The sequence below is a fragment of the Octopus bimaculoides genome, chromosome 13, assembly GCF_001194135.2.
Source record: "Octopus bimaculoides isolate UCB-OBI-ISO-001 chromosome 13, ASM119413v2, whole genome shotgun sequence".
NCBI classification, from domain to species: Eukaryota; Metazoa; Mollusca; class Cephalopoda; order Octopoda; family Octopodidae; genus Octopus; species Octopus bimaculoides.
The window spans coordinates 25,503,480-25,522,517 of record NC_068993.1 but is presented as its reverse complement, the minus strand read 5'-3'; the positions used below and the strand labels follow the sequence as shown (position 1 = coordinate 25,522,517).

At 36.2% G+C, this 19,038-nt stretch overlaps 1 protein-coding gene across 1 annotated transcript in view; it reads left to right on the top strand.

Moving 5' to 3' along the window:
• The window catches only part of LOC106871923 (fibrillin-1), a 694,404-nt gene that overhangs the window by 630,373 nt on the left and 44,993 nt on the right, over positions 1 to 19,038 (top strand). The window contains exons 38-39 of the mRNA XM_052972376.1: positions 12,901 to 13,023; positions 13,943 to 14,134. Coding sequence (XP_052828336.1) covers positions 12,901 to 13,023; positions 13,943 to 14,134 — 315 coding nt within the window. The remainder of the gene's footprint in view (positions 1 to 12,900; positions 13,024 to 13,942; positions 14,135 to 19,038) is intronic.

Genomic DNA, 19,038 nt, shown 5'->3' with positions numbered 1-19,038 from the left:
ATATATATATATATAATAACACAAATGGGTTGCGGTTCACTACAACTGTTTCAGACGTATTCTTTATTGAGGAACAAAAGTGTCACTTCATGCAAGGAAAAAAAAAACGTTTTCATCAGGTGAATACAGGTAAGAATTAATGTAGTAAGAGGGAACTGTAATGTGAGGAGCAAAGTGCAATTCACCTATCTCTCAGAGTCGACTGTCTAGCTAGGTTAAATCCAAGATGCGCTCTACCCATTTGACCTACCACTAGAACCTGCTGCTAAAGCCCTGTCTCACACACACATCCACATGCATCAATCCACAACGACTGCCCAAGGCAAAAGAGGCCCATGCTGGTCCTACTTCCACTGACATCTTCACTCCCTCTTCCTCTTCCAGTAAGGCCCCTCAACCATTGACATAACTGACCCTTTCCTTCCATTTACCTCATCCCCACATACCCACCTGATCTCAAAGATCACCTCTTTACTTCACTCCATGTTGAAAGCTGCCATTCACCTGTGTGGACATCTCACTCACAATCATCTCCACAGGTATGGAGTACCACTTGCTTCCTCTCATTCACCTTCTCCGTCCAATGAAGCAACAATTCTCTAGCCATCCAAGACATGACATGGCATTCCATCCACAGGGACATTGTTTTTGGAATTAGAAGCCGTCAGTTTCTCTATTCCACTGAGATGAGCAACATACCTTTGGGGGCTTGCCCCAGACTTCATCTCCCACCTGGCTGAAAGCAGGCTCTCACTCTTCCACAGTGTGTTGTGATGTTGTACACAGGTGATATCATTCATACCTGAATATCATTCTGTGTGGCATGGACTCCTCAGCCCGTCCTGACTGGGGTGATACACTGTACCAAAATACTGCTTCTAGTGGTGAGATATTTCCCGGCTTGTGCACACCCAGAACAGGGTTGATGGATTGATACCTGTCACAGCTTCCAACCACTTTTTAAGTGCTCTGCCTAGTAACTTCAGAGTTAACTTTCCAGGCAAGATACAGGGTTCTATCCATGCCCATATGATGCATTGTGTGCAGTCTCCTTAGTTTCGAGTTACCTAGCTGACACACCACTGCTATCCCCTGCTCTGAATCTTTCAGTACCACCAGCAAGGCCTTTTTCACCATGGTTAGAGTGTCTGCCTTATTCCTTTCTGAGGGCACAAAGACCATGCTCAGCTTCAAACCAAATTCAGCAACTAGCACTCCCAGAACCCCTAGGTGGCACTTTACTAACATCTCTGCAGCCCCTTTGGTTCAAATCTTTTTATCAGTGGCCACTGATCCTACCTATCCAAGCACAGTAGCTGAATGGGTTCAGATAACAACAAGAACTTCTCGCAAAACTGGACGTGGTACCAGATGACTCACCCAACCTGATTTCCTGCTGAAATCAATATAGAACATGTCTGAAACAGCTGTAGTGAACTACAATACAGAACCCTCCATAGGTTTGGATCTGGAGTTTGTAGTTGAAGTGGAGTATGTGCAGCGAGTGTACCCCTAGTATGACTTTGATGATACATTGTGTAGTCAGTTACTTGTGAATGTATGCATAACTGGAAGTACACATCCATATTTACTTTAGTAAGTGTGTGTATGTCAGTATACATTGTTGGTACACAGGTGCTCTATCCCCGACTTTACTTTGGTTCTTTTACTATTTTAATACCTGATTCTTTTGAATCCTGAAAATTGTGTGTGTGTGTGTGTGTGTGTGTGTGTGTGTGTGTGTGTGTGTGTGTGTGTGGGTGTGTGTGTGCATGCGTGTGTGTGTGCGTGTTTGTCCCTCCACCACCATCACTTGACAACCAGTGTTGGTGTGATTATATCACCATAAGTTAGCAGTTTGGCAAAAGAGACCAATAGAATAAGTACTAGGTTTAAAAAAAAAGTACTGGGGTCAATTTGTTTAACAAAAACCGTTGAAGGTGGTGCCCCAGCATGGCCACAGTTAGATGAGAGGAAACAAGTGAAAGATAAAACATAAAAGACCTAAAATCTTAATTTGAATTTTTCCACAAGTTTGTTTGTTGCTGGAAGTAGAGTTGGTAAAACTCTGTTCAAATGAAGAAATGTATTCTTTACACAACCCAAGATTGATCACAGATTATTTAAATGTTATCATAGTTACAGTTAGAAGAGAATGAGACTTAGATCAAATGATTAACACTGAAGTTTATTACAACCATACAAACCTTACATACATATATGGTCAGAGACATTCCATTATTATACTGTGAAAAGGCAGCAAGCTGGCAAAATTGTTAGCATGCTTTTACATCTTTATGTTCTGAGTTCAAATTCCTCTGAGGTCGACGTTGCCTTTCATCCTTTCGGTGTCAATTAAATAAGTACCAGTGGAGCATTGGGGTCAATGTAATTGACTATCCTCCTTCCCCAAATTTCAGGCCTTGTGCCTATAGTAGAAAGGATTATCATACTGTCCAAATAACATCTCTGTGTTGAGTATCATGTCACCTGGATCATCACACTCACACACACACAAACACACACATACCTTATTACCAGACATCAGATCCATTCCCCATTGCTTGCTCCCAATCTACAGCAGCAGCAGTAGCAGTGACTTTATCTTGTATCTGAGAATTTAGTTTCTTCTTTGCTGAACACTTTCTTTATGGTGATGGTGTTGATGACTAATTAAACCAATTCTCGCATACAAGAGTCAATGGCATTGACTGCATGGTAATGTTGGTGGAGGATAAGGTCGATTCTGTTGAACCTATCTCTCTTGTTGCTTGATTTTTTTCTTTTTCTCTTCTGGTGGCTTCAAAGTTTAATTTTAAATTTCAGAGTTGTTGCCCTTGCCTTTCCTCGCCACAATTAATCTCGGAAATGATTTTTTTCCCTCTTTGTAATTTTATCTGATTAAATATTTTTTCAGCTTGCTACATTAGTCCTCACACCTTACATACTTACTTAACTATTTGCTTTTATCCTGTAGAAGGCTTTCCCATTATTCTGTTATATAACCATGTCTTTTAATGTTTACTCATTCAAAATCTTTATATTTCTTAGTCATTTAAGGTTAGTGTCTGGCAAAAAGTAGTAAGACAATACTTCACTGAGGAGGTCTAATAAGACTGAAACATTTCACAAGCTGTTTCTGTACCCAAAATCAAATTCAATCTCCTCTGTGTGCCTCATTACATTTTATATTAATTTGGGTTTCAGAGTTGCCTCCCTTACCCTTCTTGACTACAATTGATCATTGGTGTTATTTATTTATTCATTTCCTTACTGTAAGTGTATGTGATTAAACTGATTGAATTTTGGGACTTACTGCATTAAGTATGTTCAAAACCCCACCACTCTGACATACTCTTTACTAAAAATTAAGGTGGCAGAATAGCATGCTCTTTTTGTATTCAATATATCATGATGCTGTGTAGGGGCAAACATGGAACGTCTCTCTCTTCATAACAATGTAAATCAATGAACGGTTTATACTATATTTGGTTACTAGGAAGTAATCAAAATTCATGTGTCCCCTTCTCAACTAACCCTCATTATTGTCTTTCTCTTTATTTTTGTTTACTTATATTACATTTTTATTAAATATGTATTTTGCTAGCAGTGGATAAGTGATTCAACAAGGCTTCGAAGTGTTCTTTCCAGTGATGAAGAATCCCATCCTTCTCGGTGATGACAGTTGAGTTGTCTGCTGTTTTCAGCTGGGATGTTGATGATCTTTGGGGACCGTAGATTTCCTTGGTTCCAGCAAAAAAGTTCCTCATGTCATGGCTGTCAGCAAAGGATTGAAGTTGGACAGTTTTGGCTTGCCACCATTGATTCTTGATCTCACGAATCCTTCTTTGGTAGAGTGACTTGGCTTCCTTGAATCTGGTGAGTTTTGTGGAACATGAGGGGTTGTTCAGATGTTTAATGAGTGCCGATCGCTTGGCATCAATCAGGGTGGAGATTTCAAGACTGTTTGAGTCAAACCACTGCTTCTGAAAACCCGCTGAAGAACATTCCTCAACACCTTGTCAGACTGAAACTGTCATGTTCCCCTTCCCATATCGAATTCATGACTGCTTTCAATCAAATGAAACCTTACAAAGCTCCTGGACCCGACAACATTCTCTTTCAACTCCTCAGAGCAGGTGGACCTGCTCTTCAGGCAAGACTCTTCATGCTGATTCTTCAGATCTGGGAGAAGAAACAGATTCTTCAAGATCTCAAAGATGCAATCATTGTCACCATCTTCAAGAAAGGAGATAGGAGCCTCTGTGGTAACTATCGTGGCATCTCTCTGCTTTCAATCGCAGGCAAGATCATCGCTCGAATTTTCTTACAACGTCTCCAAGTGGTAGCTGAGTCAGTCTTTCCTGAGTCACAGTGTGGTTTCAGAAGGTCAAGAGGTACCATCAACATGATCTTTTGTGCACATCAGATCCAGGAGAAGAGCCAGGAGCAGCAGAAACCTGTCTTTTTCATCTTCTACGACTTGGAAAAAGCTTTTGACAGTGTCCCAAGAGAGGTCATGTGAGATATCCTGCATCGTTACGGTTGTCCTGGAGGCTTCATTTCGCTGATCAAGGTTTCCATGATGAAATGAGGGGAAGAGCCCTTTATCAGACTGACATCTCTGATGAATTCAAGATTACCTGTGGCCTGAAGCAGGGATCTGTTCTTGCTCCAACCCTGTTTTCTCTCTACATCACTGCCATGCTCTCCAAAATTCTAACAGACAACCCTGGAGTGAAACTCAGATGTAGATTTGATGGCAGACTTTTCAACATCTCGCAGTTCTCATCAAGGCGTCACTGTCAAGAGCACAAGATCACTGAGCTTCAATACGCTGATGATACGCAGCCCCAGATTCAACTGCAGAGGACCTCCAAACCTCAACAAACAACTTCAGCAGAGCTTATCAAACCTCCGGCCTGAAAGTGAACATCGCCAAAACCAAAGTGCTCCCTCAATTAGCTCCTCGTACCAACCTTGACAGCCCCAACATCACCATCAACAACCAATCAATTGAGGTCGTCGAGGATTTCTGCTATCTTGGAAGTTTTCTGTCACTCACTGAAGGATCTGGTAAGGATATCGAACATCGCATCCAATCAGGTCATGCCTCTTTTGGTCGTCTCAAAACCAGGGTCTTTTGCAACAAGGATCTGACATTCAAAACAAAGCTCATGGTCTATCGGGCTGTTGTCGTATCAACTCATCTGGATGGGTGTGAAACCTGGACTGTTTACCATAAGGACATGAAGAAACTAGAGCACTTCCATCAATCCAAACTTCGCTCTATCCTGAACATCAACTGAGAAGATCACATCACCAACAACTCTGTGCTTGAAAGATCAGGTCTCCTGAGCATCAAAGCCTTGATCATTGAACATCATCTCCGATGGTCAGGTCACGTCCGTTGGATGAATGAACATTGCCTTCCCAAGATCTGTCTCTACAGTGAACTGTCTGAAGGAAAATGTCCTCGTGGAATTTGAACTTAGAATGTGAAGACAGGTGAAATGCTGCTAAGCATTTTGCCTGGTGTGCTAACGATTCTGCCAGCTCATCTTATATAAACATAATATTGCTACCATACCAAGTCTTTTAACATTTGCAACTCATTAATTCATATTACAACAATTTTAACATCCTACGTGACTGGGAGAAGCTGACACAAAATACAGTAAACAACCTCTGTATCCATAATTATAGTAATTGTCTGTAAATTAAGCATAAAGTTAGAAATTCCAGGTGAGAGGTTTAGTTAATTAAATGAACCCTTAGTTTTTGATTGGTACTTTATTTTATCCATCTAGGAGGGATTAAAGGCAAAATTGATCTCAGTGAGATTTGAGCTCAGAAAATAATGAGCTACAAGAAATACTGCAAGATTTGTTCACTGTGCTTATGATTCAAACAATGACAATGATAATAATGATGATTCAAAACAATGCATTGATTAACAGCTTTTTGTAACAATTTCTTACTCAGGTGCCTCTACAGACTTACTTAACTGTTTATCTATTATTCTGCAGAAGGGTTTCCCATTATTCTGTTATATAACCATGTTTATTAATGTCTACTCATTCAAAATCTTTATATTTCTCAGTCATTTAAGGTTAGTGTCTGGCAAAGAGTAGTAAGACAATACTTCACTGAGGAGAACTAATAAGACTGAAACATTTCGCAAGCTGTTTCTGTAATCAAGATAAAATTCATTCTCCTCTGTGTGCCTCATTACATTTTGTTAATTTGGATTTCAGAGTTGCCTCCCTTACCCTTTCCTTTGACTACAACTCTCTTTTCAACACTTTATTGTTGCAGAATGTTCTAACAAATATCCATTCTGACAATAATGACAATATTTAGTTTCTAGTTTCAGTACACATTTCTTTATCACGAACACATGCATCAATGTGTATTTAAATATGAGTTCCATGTTGTAAATCAACCAGTAAATAACTCAAATACTTGATCCTTTGCTAACTTTAGTGGTGTCTACTCTGATGCAAACAAGCTTCTGGTTTTCTAATAATTCCTCCCTTTCTTTCCCATTGGACTTGGAAATCCTGTGTAAAAGTTATGGATATTAGTTATCCCCCTAGTTTAACTCAGTCATAAAAAGGCACTTGGTGCTTTAACAGGTTAACTTTCATCTTCATGTTGTGCTTAATTACCACAAAAGGCACTGTAGAATAAGTTGTGTGTCAGCCATGGGCACAGTATAATGCAGGAATTGGATAATTTGTTTCGATGAAAAGAAATAATCATCCATCTAGAATTGAAACTATACTTAAATGATCAGAGGTTTCCTGCTCTTTGGTGGAGGGAGAATGTGGCTGGTTGATTTGCTATAGACATAACTTTTACTTGTTAAAAGCATGAATGATAAAACTTCCTGTTTCTCCATACCTATAAATCTGAAGCTTTAAATTTGGAGATCATTATTCTAGATCTTAAAATTTATATCAACTGAAATTCCTAAATGAATAAATATTGATTTTAATCTAACAAATCAATTAAACGTTAATAAAATCCCTTTATTATTATTATTATTATTATTATTATTATTATTATTATTATTATTATTATTATTATTATTCCTTTCTGTCTGGAGTTAGATTCTGTAAAACTGCCTAAGAAAGCTAAATATAACCAGACATATAGTTCACCTCTACACTAACAAGTCTGCCAATCCACCACATAGTAACTGAAATAATTAAAATAATTGAAAAGAAACAAATAGTGAAAGCTATATCAAATCTACTGGCCATCATGCCTTACATCCCAGCCACATACCATAGAGTAAGAAGGCTCTGATCATCTAAGAGTGATTTCAATTCTAGTTGGATGCTTATTCATTCCATACCAGCAGCTTATCTCCATCCTTGTATAAAACTGTTCCCATTGATGAGATATTTACAAGTCAGGGAACAGTGCATGTGGCACTAATTAGTTATCACATGGAGTTTTTCTTTTTATTACATCAACAAATGTCTTTTGTTTTATTTCTTTTGAATAAATCTAGTATGACTGCTTGATAGGAAATAAAGTTGTTACAAAGTTCAAATTACACTCAAGTGTGTATGATCCCATGTATTGTAATAAACTTTAGGTTTTTGCAGGATATTCACAGCATGCAGTAGACAAAAATAAGGAATGAAAGATATGAGATGAGCATAGAATAAAATGCACATCTGTGTATATTTAAGTTAGTCTTCATTGTAATGTGCCTCAGTATAAGCATCTACTGGTGCAGAGCCTATTCGTAAATTGTATGAAACCTCAATAAGTGCTAAATGGCTTTTTCCTTTTTCTTCTTTTGTTGTGATTTAATCCAAGAAGGGCAGCACCCATAACTGTTGCACTGGATCTCCAAGACTTGTAGTGGTGGGGAAAGGAAATTACTAGAAAGCTAAAGGCCTGACCTGAATGCTTACAACAGATTGAACTCTGCTAAAGGTACCCAAGGGTCAGGTGTTGATATGAAACTGGATGACTTTCAATATGGAACCCAATGCAAATACGGAAGTCAATAAGACTTACTGAGATAAAGAAACATTTAGAGAAACTAGGAATCAAATGTATTTACTATCTGAAAGATTATTTCATTCTGTTTTGAACACTACAAAATTCAAGTCTTTGAAAGGAGATCTGGATCAGGGAAAGTCATCTGTCAAGATGATTTAATAGGAAATTGTTAAGACAAAGAAAAACGAAGGTTTGTTTTGAATAATCATTAGTTTTTGTGTTATCAGTATCATTACTGTGAATGTTTCCATTATTTCTTTGTCTGCTTTTCCTAAATTCATGAAAGTCTTAACTGAATTGATATGGTATCAATGTCCTAATTGCTGTTGTTTGTTCCTTCTTGAGCCATGCCTGGCTCATAAGGACTGGTTTCCAAGTTTCATTGGTGTATAGGTTCCCTACATAGATGGGATGCTGATCCATCACAGGTGAGATGCTAGATGTAGGAGGAAAGAGTGAGAGAAAGTTGTGGCGAAAGAGTCATCTTGCTAGAGCCACGTGGAGTTTCACTCATAAACACACACTTCACCCGGTCTGAGATTCGAACCCGCGATCCCTCGACCATGAGTCCACTGCTCAAACCATTAGGCCATGTGCCTCCGTACATAATTATTATGTACTGATAATTTTACAGCAGCTGTACAAGGCTCATTATTTGTTTGACTAAAAGCAATCAAGTTTAATAAAGAAGTAACTGCAGTGGTGTGTAGAACTGTAGTATTGTTGCTCAATCTCCAAATTTAAAAGAACCACTCCTTCATATTTTTAGAACTTATCAACTCATCTGACCTCTTTTGGATCAGACATAATCTTATTATTGCCATATAGTTGAAGAAAGTTTGAAGTGTGCCAATCTAAGTTTGTTTTAGTCTTTTTATATGATTATTGTCTGTAATAGGACATGAAAATCACTAGTTCCTTTGTGAATGTGTTATCAATATTGTAACATCTTATATCACATCTTGGGAATAATAGTGTCATTGATCAAAGATTTCCAACAAATCAAGCTTTGGATTATTCTTGAGGAGTGTGTATAAAACTTGGGCAGAACAAATATCACATGTATCAAAAAGATAGGTTTTTCTCACACATGTTTACAACTTTCAATGATATACATCAGCAAAAGATATATGCTTAAATACACATATATATGCACGTGCATCCATACGTATATACACATACACATATGACTGGCTCCAGCACAATTTCCATCAACCAAATAATACCTTTCAAAGTACTGGTTACCCAACTGCTATAGGAAAAGACACCTACCTAAAGAAACATGCTGTAGGATAGTAGAACCAAACTCAGAATAACATGGTTATGAAATAAACTGTATAACCACACAGACTTATCTGTACAGCATATATCAAAGAATGGTAACTGGTGCAATTAACTCTTGAATAGCTTAGTATGATGTTTGAGTATATCAATTAAGCTTGACAAGCAAAGATTCACAGGAAGGATATTCCAATATTTAGGAGGATGGGAGGAAACTTTTGTCATGTGTTTCCATTTTAGAAATAATGTTATGTCTAGTGTAAGAATAGGTAACTCCTTAATGTGAAGGAGGTTTAAAATAGCATCAGGAGAAATACTATGTACACATTTATAATCACTAAGAGACATCTGAACGATATTTTCTAATCAATATTAAGCCAATGAAATTTTACATAGCAACCCTTGACATTCACATAATTTTACACATTGAATGTAAGATGGAATGTAATATTCTGATCATATAATTTATTAATGTTTGACCTACAATATCAACAAAGAATTATATTAGTTAGTCTGAAAGATTTTACAATGAAACAAAATCCTATTTACTTATTATAATGATAGTAACTGCAGTAAATTTTTATTATTAAAATTTAGTAAAATTTAATTGGTAACCTAAAAATTATTGACAAAACAAAGAATTTTACTAAATTCTAGTGATAAAGTACTTTATATGAAAAAAGTCTTCAAAAGTTATGTAGCAAGAGGGATATTTCATTTAATGACTTTAATTTCTTTTGAATCTAGAGAAAACAAACGGATGGAAACCCTTCCACTGATTAATTCCAAAAGGACATTCTACTCATTATTACTTAAAATATCTCACACAACCACCAACCTTAACCTAGAAAAAGAAAAAGAGCAGTAAAAGGTCCTGCGATTATCTGCTTAGGCTACATAGGCTGGATAGGAAACTTTAAGAAGACAACAAATTGATTTCAAATTTTGGCACAAGGCCAGCAATTTTGAGGAAGTGAATTAATTGATCACATAGACCTCAGTGTTCAACTGGTACTTATTTTATTGACCTTGAAAGGATGAAAGGCAAAGTTTACTTCAGTGGAATTTGAACTCGGGATGTAAGAACAGACAAAATACTGCTAAACATTTTGCCTGGCATCCTAATGATTCTGCCAATTTACTGCCTTGAAGATGTAATAAATTAATATAAAATATGTATTAACTATCACAAACTAAAACAAAAAATAACAGTCCTAAGGAATTGGGGAAAATAATTTCCAATGAGGTTTTAATGTGTCTGACCTTTGAGAAAAGAAGAAATCATTTCAATGCAAAATTGCCAACATCTGTAACAATATGTAGAATATCCAATTGTGTATGTTGATTGGGAGTATCAAAAGAAGAGAAATAAACAATCAATAAGAAGAACTACATTGTGTTTGTCATCAATAGTAAAGCATTACGTCATTTATGGATTTTAGCAGAAAGATTTAGTACTGCAATACTTCTTTTGACTGACTTTCTTCTTGAAACACAAACCATTAACAGTTCTATTCAACACAATCGTTTTACAGTCATATTCAATATATATTCATTAACAGTCCCATTCAACACACGATATTGAACACACAAACCATTAATACAAATCTTTAACATACAAACCTTTAACAGACGTTCAACATACAAGCCATTAACATTCATATTTAACACACAATATTTAACAGTCATATTCAACACACTAACCATTAACAGTTTATACTAAACATACAATCCATTAACATTTATATTTAACACATAAAAAAATTAACAGTCTTTATTCAACACAGAACTCATTTTACAATCATATTTAACACATAAAAATTTAGTTATCCTCTAAACAAAAAATTCAAGCTATCATTTTCAGTATACAAATAATCTTACAATATTTAACAAACAAATAATTTTACAGTCATATTTAACACACAAAAACATTTAGTCATAATCAACACAAAAATCATTGCCAATCATACAGTCATTAGCAGTCGTATTCAACACACAAACCATTAACATATTCAGCAGTTTTATTTAATAGCGCATCAAAGCACATCAGTACACATGTCAATGATTCAGCTCTCTCCAGAGCTAGTTGAAGGTATTGGTCACTCAGGCAATCATCAGAGACATCAGGCCATGTCACTTATTGAGGGTTTTGTAACAAATATAAAGAGAAAGTAATAAAATAAAATGATTTATTCCTACGTTTTCAGTTTTAACTTGTGTGAAATTTTACCAAATTATACTCATAAGAGTACTGAAATTCAGTTAGCCTGGGGTCAGCTTTAGCTATCTCTCTCCCTTTCTCTCTCTCTCTTTCTCTCTCTCTCTCTCTCTCTCTCTTTCTCTCTCTCTCTCTCTCTCTCTCTCTCTCTCTCTATCTATCTATCTATCTATCTATCTCTTTCTCTCCTTCCCTCCCACCTTCTCTACTCTCTTTCATCCTCTTTTCCCTCTCTCACCCTCTTTCATCCTCTTTTCCCTCTCTCACCCTCTCTCACCCTCTTTCATCCTCTTTTCCCTCTCTCACCCTCTCTCTTTCTCTCACCTTCCCTCTCTCCCTTTCTCCCTCTCATTCTCTCTCTCTATCTCTTGCTCTCTCTCTCCCATTCTCACCCTCTGTCTTCCTCTACGACACCCTCTCTCTCTCTCTTATGATATGACTCACAAATCATATCAACCTCACTGAGCCTGTTGACTTCCTAGTACCATTAACATTAACTTTACTGACCCTACTAATCCATTAACCTCACTAAACCCATTGGCATCAATAATCTCATTAACCTCACTAAACCCATTGGCCTCAATAATCTCATTAACCTCACTAATCCCATTAATCCAATAATCCCTTTGGTCTCTGACCTCACTAATCCCATTGGCCTTACTAATATCATTGGTCTGACTAATCCTATTAACCTTACTAATCCCAGGAGCTTCATTAATCTCATGGATTGTGGTAATCCCATTGACCTCACCACTATTAGTGAACCTACAAAGGCTATAACTGCTTTCTATTTTACTTATAACTAAATGATTTTTAAAATATCTTAATCTCCTAGCCAAGCCATGTTTTCTTGGAATATGGCTACATTTGTAGACTCTTTGAATGTGTCAACACATCCAGCAGATTCTGACATATTAACATGTTAGGAGGTGGGTGGGTCAGTCAGATGGACATATATTGATATCAGAATTTTTCAAACCTCCTAATCAATAAGTCAAAGTCTCTAAGTTTAGTATTGTTCTCGAAGGAACAATTCACATTAAAACTAGAATTATTGATTCCAATTTGGTGTCTATCGATACCAAGCATTCTGTTGCTACACCTTACTATTGAATTTCTGGTTTTATCAGTTTTCTCCATAAAATAAAATAAATGAAGATTAATTGACAAGAATGTTAGGGTCACCAAACTCGGGATAAATATTCTGATTGCTCTCATTCTCTTATACTCTGTCTCTTAAGTTAAAGAGGTTTAAGTTATATTTGGATTAAAATAGTAGGAAGTTATATGGTAAGACACTTATTCCAAATATATTTGTAAGTGTTTCTGACACCATTTATGTTGTAGCAATCAAAACATGACCATCTGTGTTTCAGATATCAATGAATGTGAGAAGAAAAATGCCAGCTGCCAACATATTTGTGTCAATTCGAAGGGGAGTTATTTCTGCAAATGTAAAGTTGGTTTCACTCTCAATCCTGATGGATATTCATGTAAAGGTAAATAAACTGATTCTCTGTTGAGTTTATTCATATTCCTTTATCTTGTTTGACTAAGAATATATATGTATGAAGAAATATTTAAAACTTACTTAGATTTTTTTAACATGTAAAGTGTTGAATATATTGGCTCTTTTAATTGAATTTCAAAATCAAACTGTTAAAATAAAATGCAGAGTTTCAGAAATTGTTATGAAATCATTTTTGATATTTCTGAAATATTTCATATTGTTCAGTTTAAAACTGGAGATAAAGTTTTAAAAATAATCATTGAATCGCCAAACATTTTATACAGCTAATGCTTTTCAGAGTGGCATGAAATAACATGTAATCTTATTGCTCTAATGGAGCAAATAGGAAGCCTCTACAAGCTTGGTTAAGGGGTTATAAATAACAATTAAGTCTCTCTCAAATAACTTCTTAAGAAAAGGGAAGAACATAGTGAACAATAGCATCTTTAAAATGCAAACAGATGGCAGTTATAGCTGGGGCGTTATTGTTCATAAGTCTGTTGAATCAGGGTTTACTTGGAACTAAACAACAACAACAACTCCTTCCACCTGATATCTGTGACAGCAGTGTAGTTGGGGAGGAGGTGAGATGGGTTCCTTCCCACTGCTAAGTGGCACTTTTGTGGGGTGACACTTTTTGGTTTGCTGTATTAGCCTATATCAGCTTCAGTTCCCTGAAGGTGGGTGGATTGGGGGGAATACATTCAAGGGCTGATCCAGGTGGCACACTCTAGCAATGCTACTGATTGAGGGCCATATTCTCCATTGACAACATATTCAATGTTGCTTTATTACTACTTGATTACTACAAATTTCAATAAATAAAAGCAAAGAATTCAAAACTGAAACCAAACATTAATTATGTGAACTAACTATCTTGAATATGTTTAAATATTTTTTTTCCACAGCTAAATTCTGTGACAAGTTTCAAGTACCAGAAAATGCTATTGTCAAAAATCAGAGATGCTTAAAAGACCCTTTAATGAAACTAGGGAGTCGCTGCCAAGTAAAATGTCGCAAAGGTTTCCGTTTGCCTGCATCTTCAACTTTTAGATGTTTAAAAGATGGTTCCTGGTCAAAGAAAAATGTTTCATGTGAAGGTAAATTATATTTTCTTGTTTCTCAGATTTCATATTTGATTTAAGATCATGTATTATGCTACCTACATTTTATATTTAAACTGCTATCATATTCTATAATCAGTAATCCTTTTATTGACATCTGCTGTTGAACTAAGATAATTCATGCCAAATGTCATCATTATTTTGTTATATCAATCTAGTTTTATTATAAAGATATCCTATATGATATATCATTATGCTTTTATGCTATGTAAAATCTTTGTGGAAAGTGGCACCATACATTTTATTCAAAGATGCTCAACCTATTTTGTGTTATGTTTTGAACATGAAAAGAATTCAAAGTTTTCTTCTATCAGACTTGTTCCTCTCAGAATATGTTGAGTGGCTTTCTCTAACATACATCATATGATGTATGTTAGAGAATTTCAAGCTTCAATTCTGTCTCCTATATTCTTCTATCTGAATGTTAATAACTCTACTTGCTATTATTTATAACCATACTCACTTTCAAGCAGGTAATATTACCCATCTCTTCTTAAACTTTCAGTTAAAGGGTTATTTAAACGTTAGACAACTCACACAAGTCGTGCATTATTTTTAAGAAGTGAGTCTTCTTTATAAACATTATCTGATGAGGAAATGATAACCTAGTCTCACTGAGAAGCACGAAGACAGTCATCGTATCACTTCCCTCTTTATTTAGGAACAATAAGTAAATAAAACCTTCAATCTTTCCAAATGACAAGTTTAACAATCTTTGATGATCTTTCTTTTATTGGATTTGTCTGAAGGAAAGGGCTGTATCCATAACTCTTGCAGACTCTGAAACAATCAACATCAACACAATCACCCATCTTTAACGTTGATTTCAAATTTTGGCACAAGGCCTGCAATTTTAGGGGAAAGGGTAAATTGATTACATTAACCCCAGTGTTCAACTGGTACTTAATTTATTGATCCTGAAAGGATGAAAGGTAAAGTCAACCTCGACAGAATTTAAACTCAGAATGTGAAGATGGATGTAATGCTGCTAAGCATTTTGCTTGGTGTGCTAATGATTCTGCAAGCTCACCACCTTCACCACATCTTGAACATTTGGCAACCACTCATGTATGACATGAATACATCACTACCACATAACTATAACATTTACAAAACTGCATCCAAAGGTAGAAATAGTTCAATTTTTAAACATCTGTCAGTCCCCTACATAGGTTAAAGGTGATTTATTATTGTAAATCACCTTTAACCTATGGAGGGGACCGGCAGTTGTTTAAAAACTGTACTGTTCATATATCAGTATTCTAATGTAAAATAGAGTACTGTTCATATATTTTGGATAGTCTAACAGCTACACACATAGGTATTGCAGATTGCATCATAAACTGAAAACTGTTTTTAAAACTTTCACATATTAATGTGTTATCACCACTTGCTTACAGACATGTTGTATATTTTCTTTCTCTCTTCTATGATTCCCACAATGGTTCATGTTACTCAGAATTAGAAAACTGTATTCTCCATACACTCAACCTCCTTCCTTAGTTCCTTTTATCATCTACAGCCTGTCTCATTCCTTGAACTGACACTTTCTCCTTGCTCACATTTTCATTAGTCATCAATGTGGTTGAACCTGGAAATCAGTTTCACTATTTTACTGCTCCTTCACTTAAGACTTCATATTAAACAAAAAGAAAAGTATCGCCATATAATAACAGGATATTTGTATTTGAAGTTCATGGTATATTATGACACTAAGCAATTCTTATATCAATTACCACATTACAGTTAAGCTATCATCTTATACCATTATATATCCCTAAATAATTAGCTTTTCCGGTTAGATCTAGCTTTTACATAGAGAGAGGAGGAGGGAAGGCATTGTTGATGGCCCCTCTCACCCTAATGCAATTGATGCTGTTTGAAATGAACATTTGTAGGATGATGTCTATAGGAAACAGGTGAGTAGGGTTATATTTCTAGAAAATTGTAATTATGGGGAAGAAAAATTGGGTGAAGAATATTTTTGAAGGATCTTTTTAAGTGATACCAGGAAAGGAGATAGTGGAAAGAGATGTATCGAAGGATGATAGAAATGTAGTGCAGCTATCTAGTTTAAAAAACAATGTTATCTTAGAAGAAGCAGAGAGAGAGAGAGAGAGAGAGAGAGAGAGTGAACAATGCAGCTATGAATGGTTGAAACATGTTGGTAATTGAATACAAGCCAGATGGCCTAATGACTTTCTTTTGGATTTAGTCTAGAATACAGATGTGTTTAGCAGTATTACTATCCTGGAACACCATTGAAAGCTTTGCTGTTTTCAAATGCAGTAACTTATCTTTCATAGTTTTGAGAACAAGGCTGGAGAATATGCCTCCTGTTGATCTGTTTCTATGAAGCCATTCCAGGGTACACTGGATGATGAAAAATGTGATTGTTAACCAAGTTCATCATTTTTGAGATGATGGAAGAGATTTAGTTAATAGAGTTAAAGAATTCACCAGTTTGGAGATGGAATGGATTGATATGTGTTTCCAAAGATTGAGTTAAATATCTGTAGAAGAAGTGAGTGGGGAGAAAGATTTAAGGGTTTGATGATTATAGGCACAGGAGTGGCTGTGTGGTAAGAAGCTTGGTTCTCAACCATATATTTCCAGGTTCAGTCCCTCTGTGTGGCACCTTGAAAATTAGATTGTTTGTCTCCATAGATGAGACAGTTTTGTTATACAGTTCTGAAACTTGGACCTTCACCAAAATGCTTGAAAACAAATAGATAACTGCAACACAAAAATGCTAAGTGTGGCTCAGAATGTTCTATGGAGAGCTCATTTAACCAACGTGCAGCTTTATCAGAATCTACCTAAAGTGACTGAGAAGATTCAGCAGAGAAGAATAAGAATTGCAGGTCATTTTGTCAGGTACCCAGGAGAACCAGTGTGTCAACTGGTCTTATGGTAGTCAGTTGAAGGAAGAATCAACAAGGGAAGAAAACATCTAACCTATGAGGACAACTTACTTTAGGACAGTCCAATGGCAAATGTTGATGAATTAAGAACATGTATAGGGGACCACAAGGAATAACATGCTTGAGTGAAATCCCTGCAAGTATCTAGGAGGATGGCCAAACTAAACAAAAAACTAGCTTGGGCAAGTATCTCCTATTATAGCCTCAGGCCAACCAAAGCCTTGTGAGTGGATTTGACAGATGGAAACTAAAAGAAGCCCATCATGAATATCTATATCTATGTGTAGGTGTCTTTGTGTTTGTCCCCTCATCACTGTTTGACAACCAGTGTTGGTGTGTTTATGTCCCTGTATCCTAGTGGTTCAGCAAAAGATGTTCGTAGAATAAGTAGCAGGCTTGAAGAACAAAAATTAAGTATTGGGGTCAATTCATTCCACTAAAAAGAATTCTTCAAAGTGGTGCCCAGCAAGATAAAAGAAAGATAGGAGCTACCTCTAAAGTACACTATTTTAGGATGGATAATGCAAAAGGTGCCATCAAGGTTTGCTACTTTGTTTGGACGGCATGCTTGGAAGACTTCTCAAATGTAGAGATTGTGTCTATGCAGCAGTGAGACTGGAAGTAAGAAGGAGAGTTTCAGAAAAGTTCTGCTGAATATGTTCTGTATAGAGTTAGAGGTGAAGGGAATGACATATTTGAGGCTTTTCATTTGACTGCTACAAATAGAAATAGAGATTTTACAGAGATTTTCAGCAAATACATTTTACATCTTCAGCTTTCATTTACTTGTGCTGGGACACAGGTTGATAATTTCTAATAAAATTCAAGGCTAAGTACTTATTTCTTTGTTGTAAAGTATGGTACTCTTATGCTGAAATCTTAAGTTATTGGGATGTAAACACACCAACACCATTTGTCAAGCAGTGGTGGGACACACACACACACACACACACATGATTGGCTTCTTTCAGTTTCCATTTACCAGATCCACGTATAAGGCTTTGGTTGACCCAAGGCTGTAGTAGGAGACACTTCTCCAACATGCCATGCAGTTGGACTGAACCAGGAACCATGGGATTATGAAGCAAACTTCCTACCACACAGCCATGCCATGATTATGAAAAGTTTAATTCATTTAGAATTTAATGTGTATATCATTGAATACATCTCCATCAGCATCTGCAGAAGTTATGTAAATTTAAGCCACTGGTCCATTTCATTTATTTCCCTTGGCTTTTTGTAATTAAGTAAATTAAACTGGCAAAAAAAATTCTGTACATTTGACTATGGTGGGATTTCACTTGACAGAAAGTCAGAACAAATACCACAAGGTATTCTGTTCACTACCTAAACCACCAGAAGACAGAAACCTACTTCTATCAGGAAAATAACCTTCATGGTGTTTAGAAAAAAGGTAGATAGGAACTCCTAAAGGTGTATCCACTTTAAGTGGGATCACTGACAGGCCAACAAAGAAGGAATACTTTACATGCAGCAAGTGCATAGAGGAAGTAAGAACTGAGAGCACTTGCATTATCGATTCAAGCTAATGCCCAGATAGTTCTCTACAAGTAGTTGATGGCTTTTGTTATCCATTCTGTTTTGTTATCCACTCTCTTACTCTTTTACTTGTTTCAGTCATTTGACTGCGGCCATGTTGGAGCACGACCTTAAACGGATTTTAGTCAAAGAAATCGACCACAGGACTTATTCTTTGTAAGCCTAGTACTTATTCTATCAGCCTCATTTGCTGAACTGCTAAGTTACATTGGTTGTCAAGTAAGGGTGGCAAGACAGACGGAGACACAAAGATATACACACATAAATATATATTTATATATATATATATATATATATATGGGAGATTATACAAAAAATAACAACAGACGAGGACAGGTGGTGTAAATAACAAAAGTATATATTAGTATGACGCTCGGGAATACGGAAAGTCTTTGA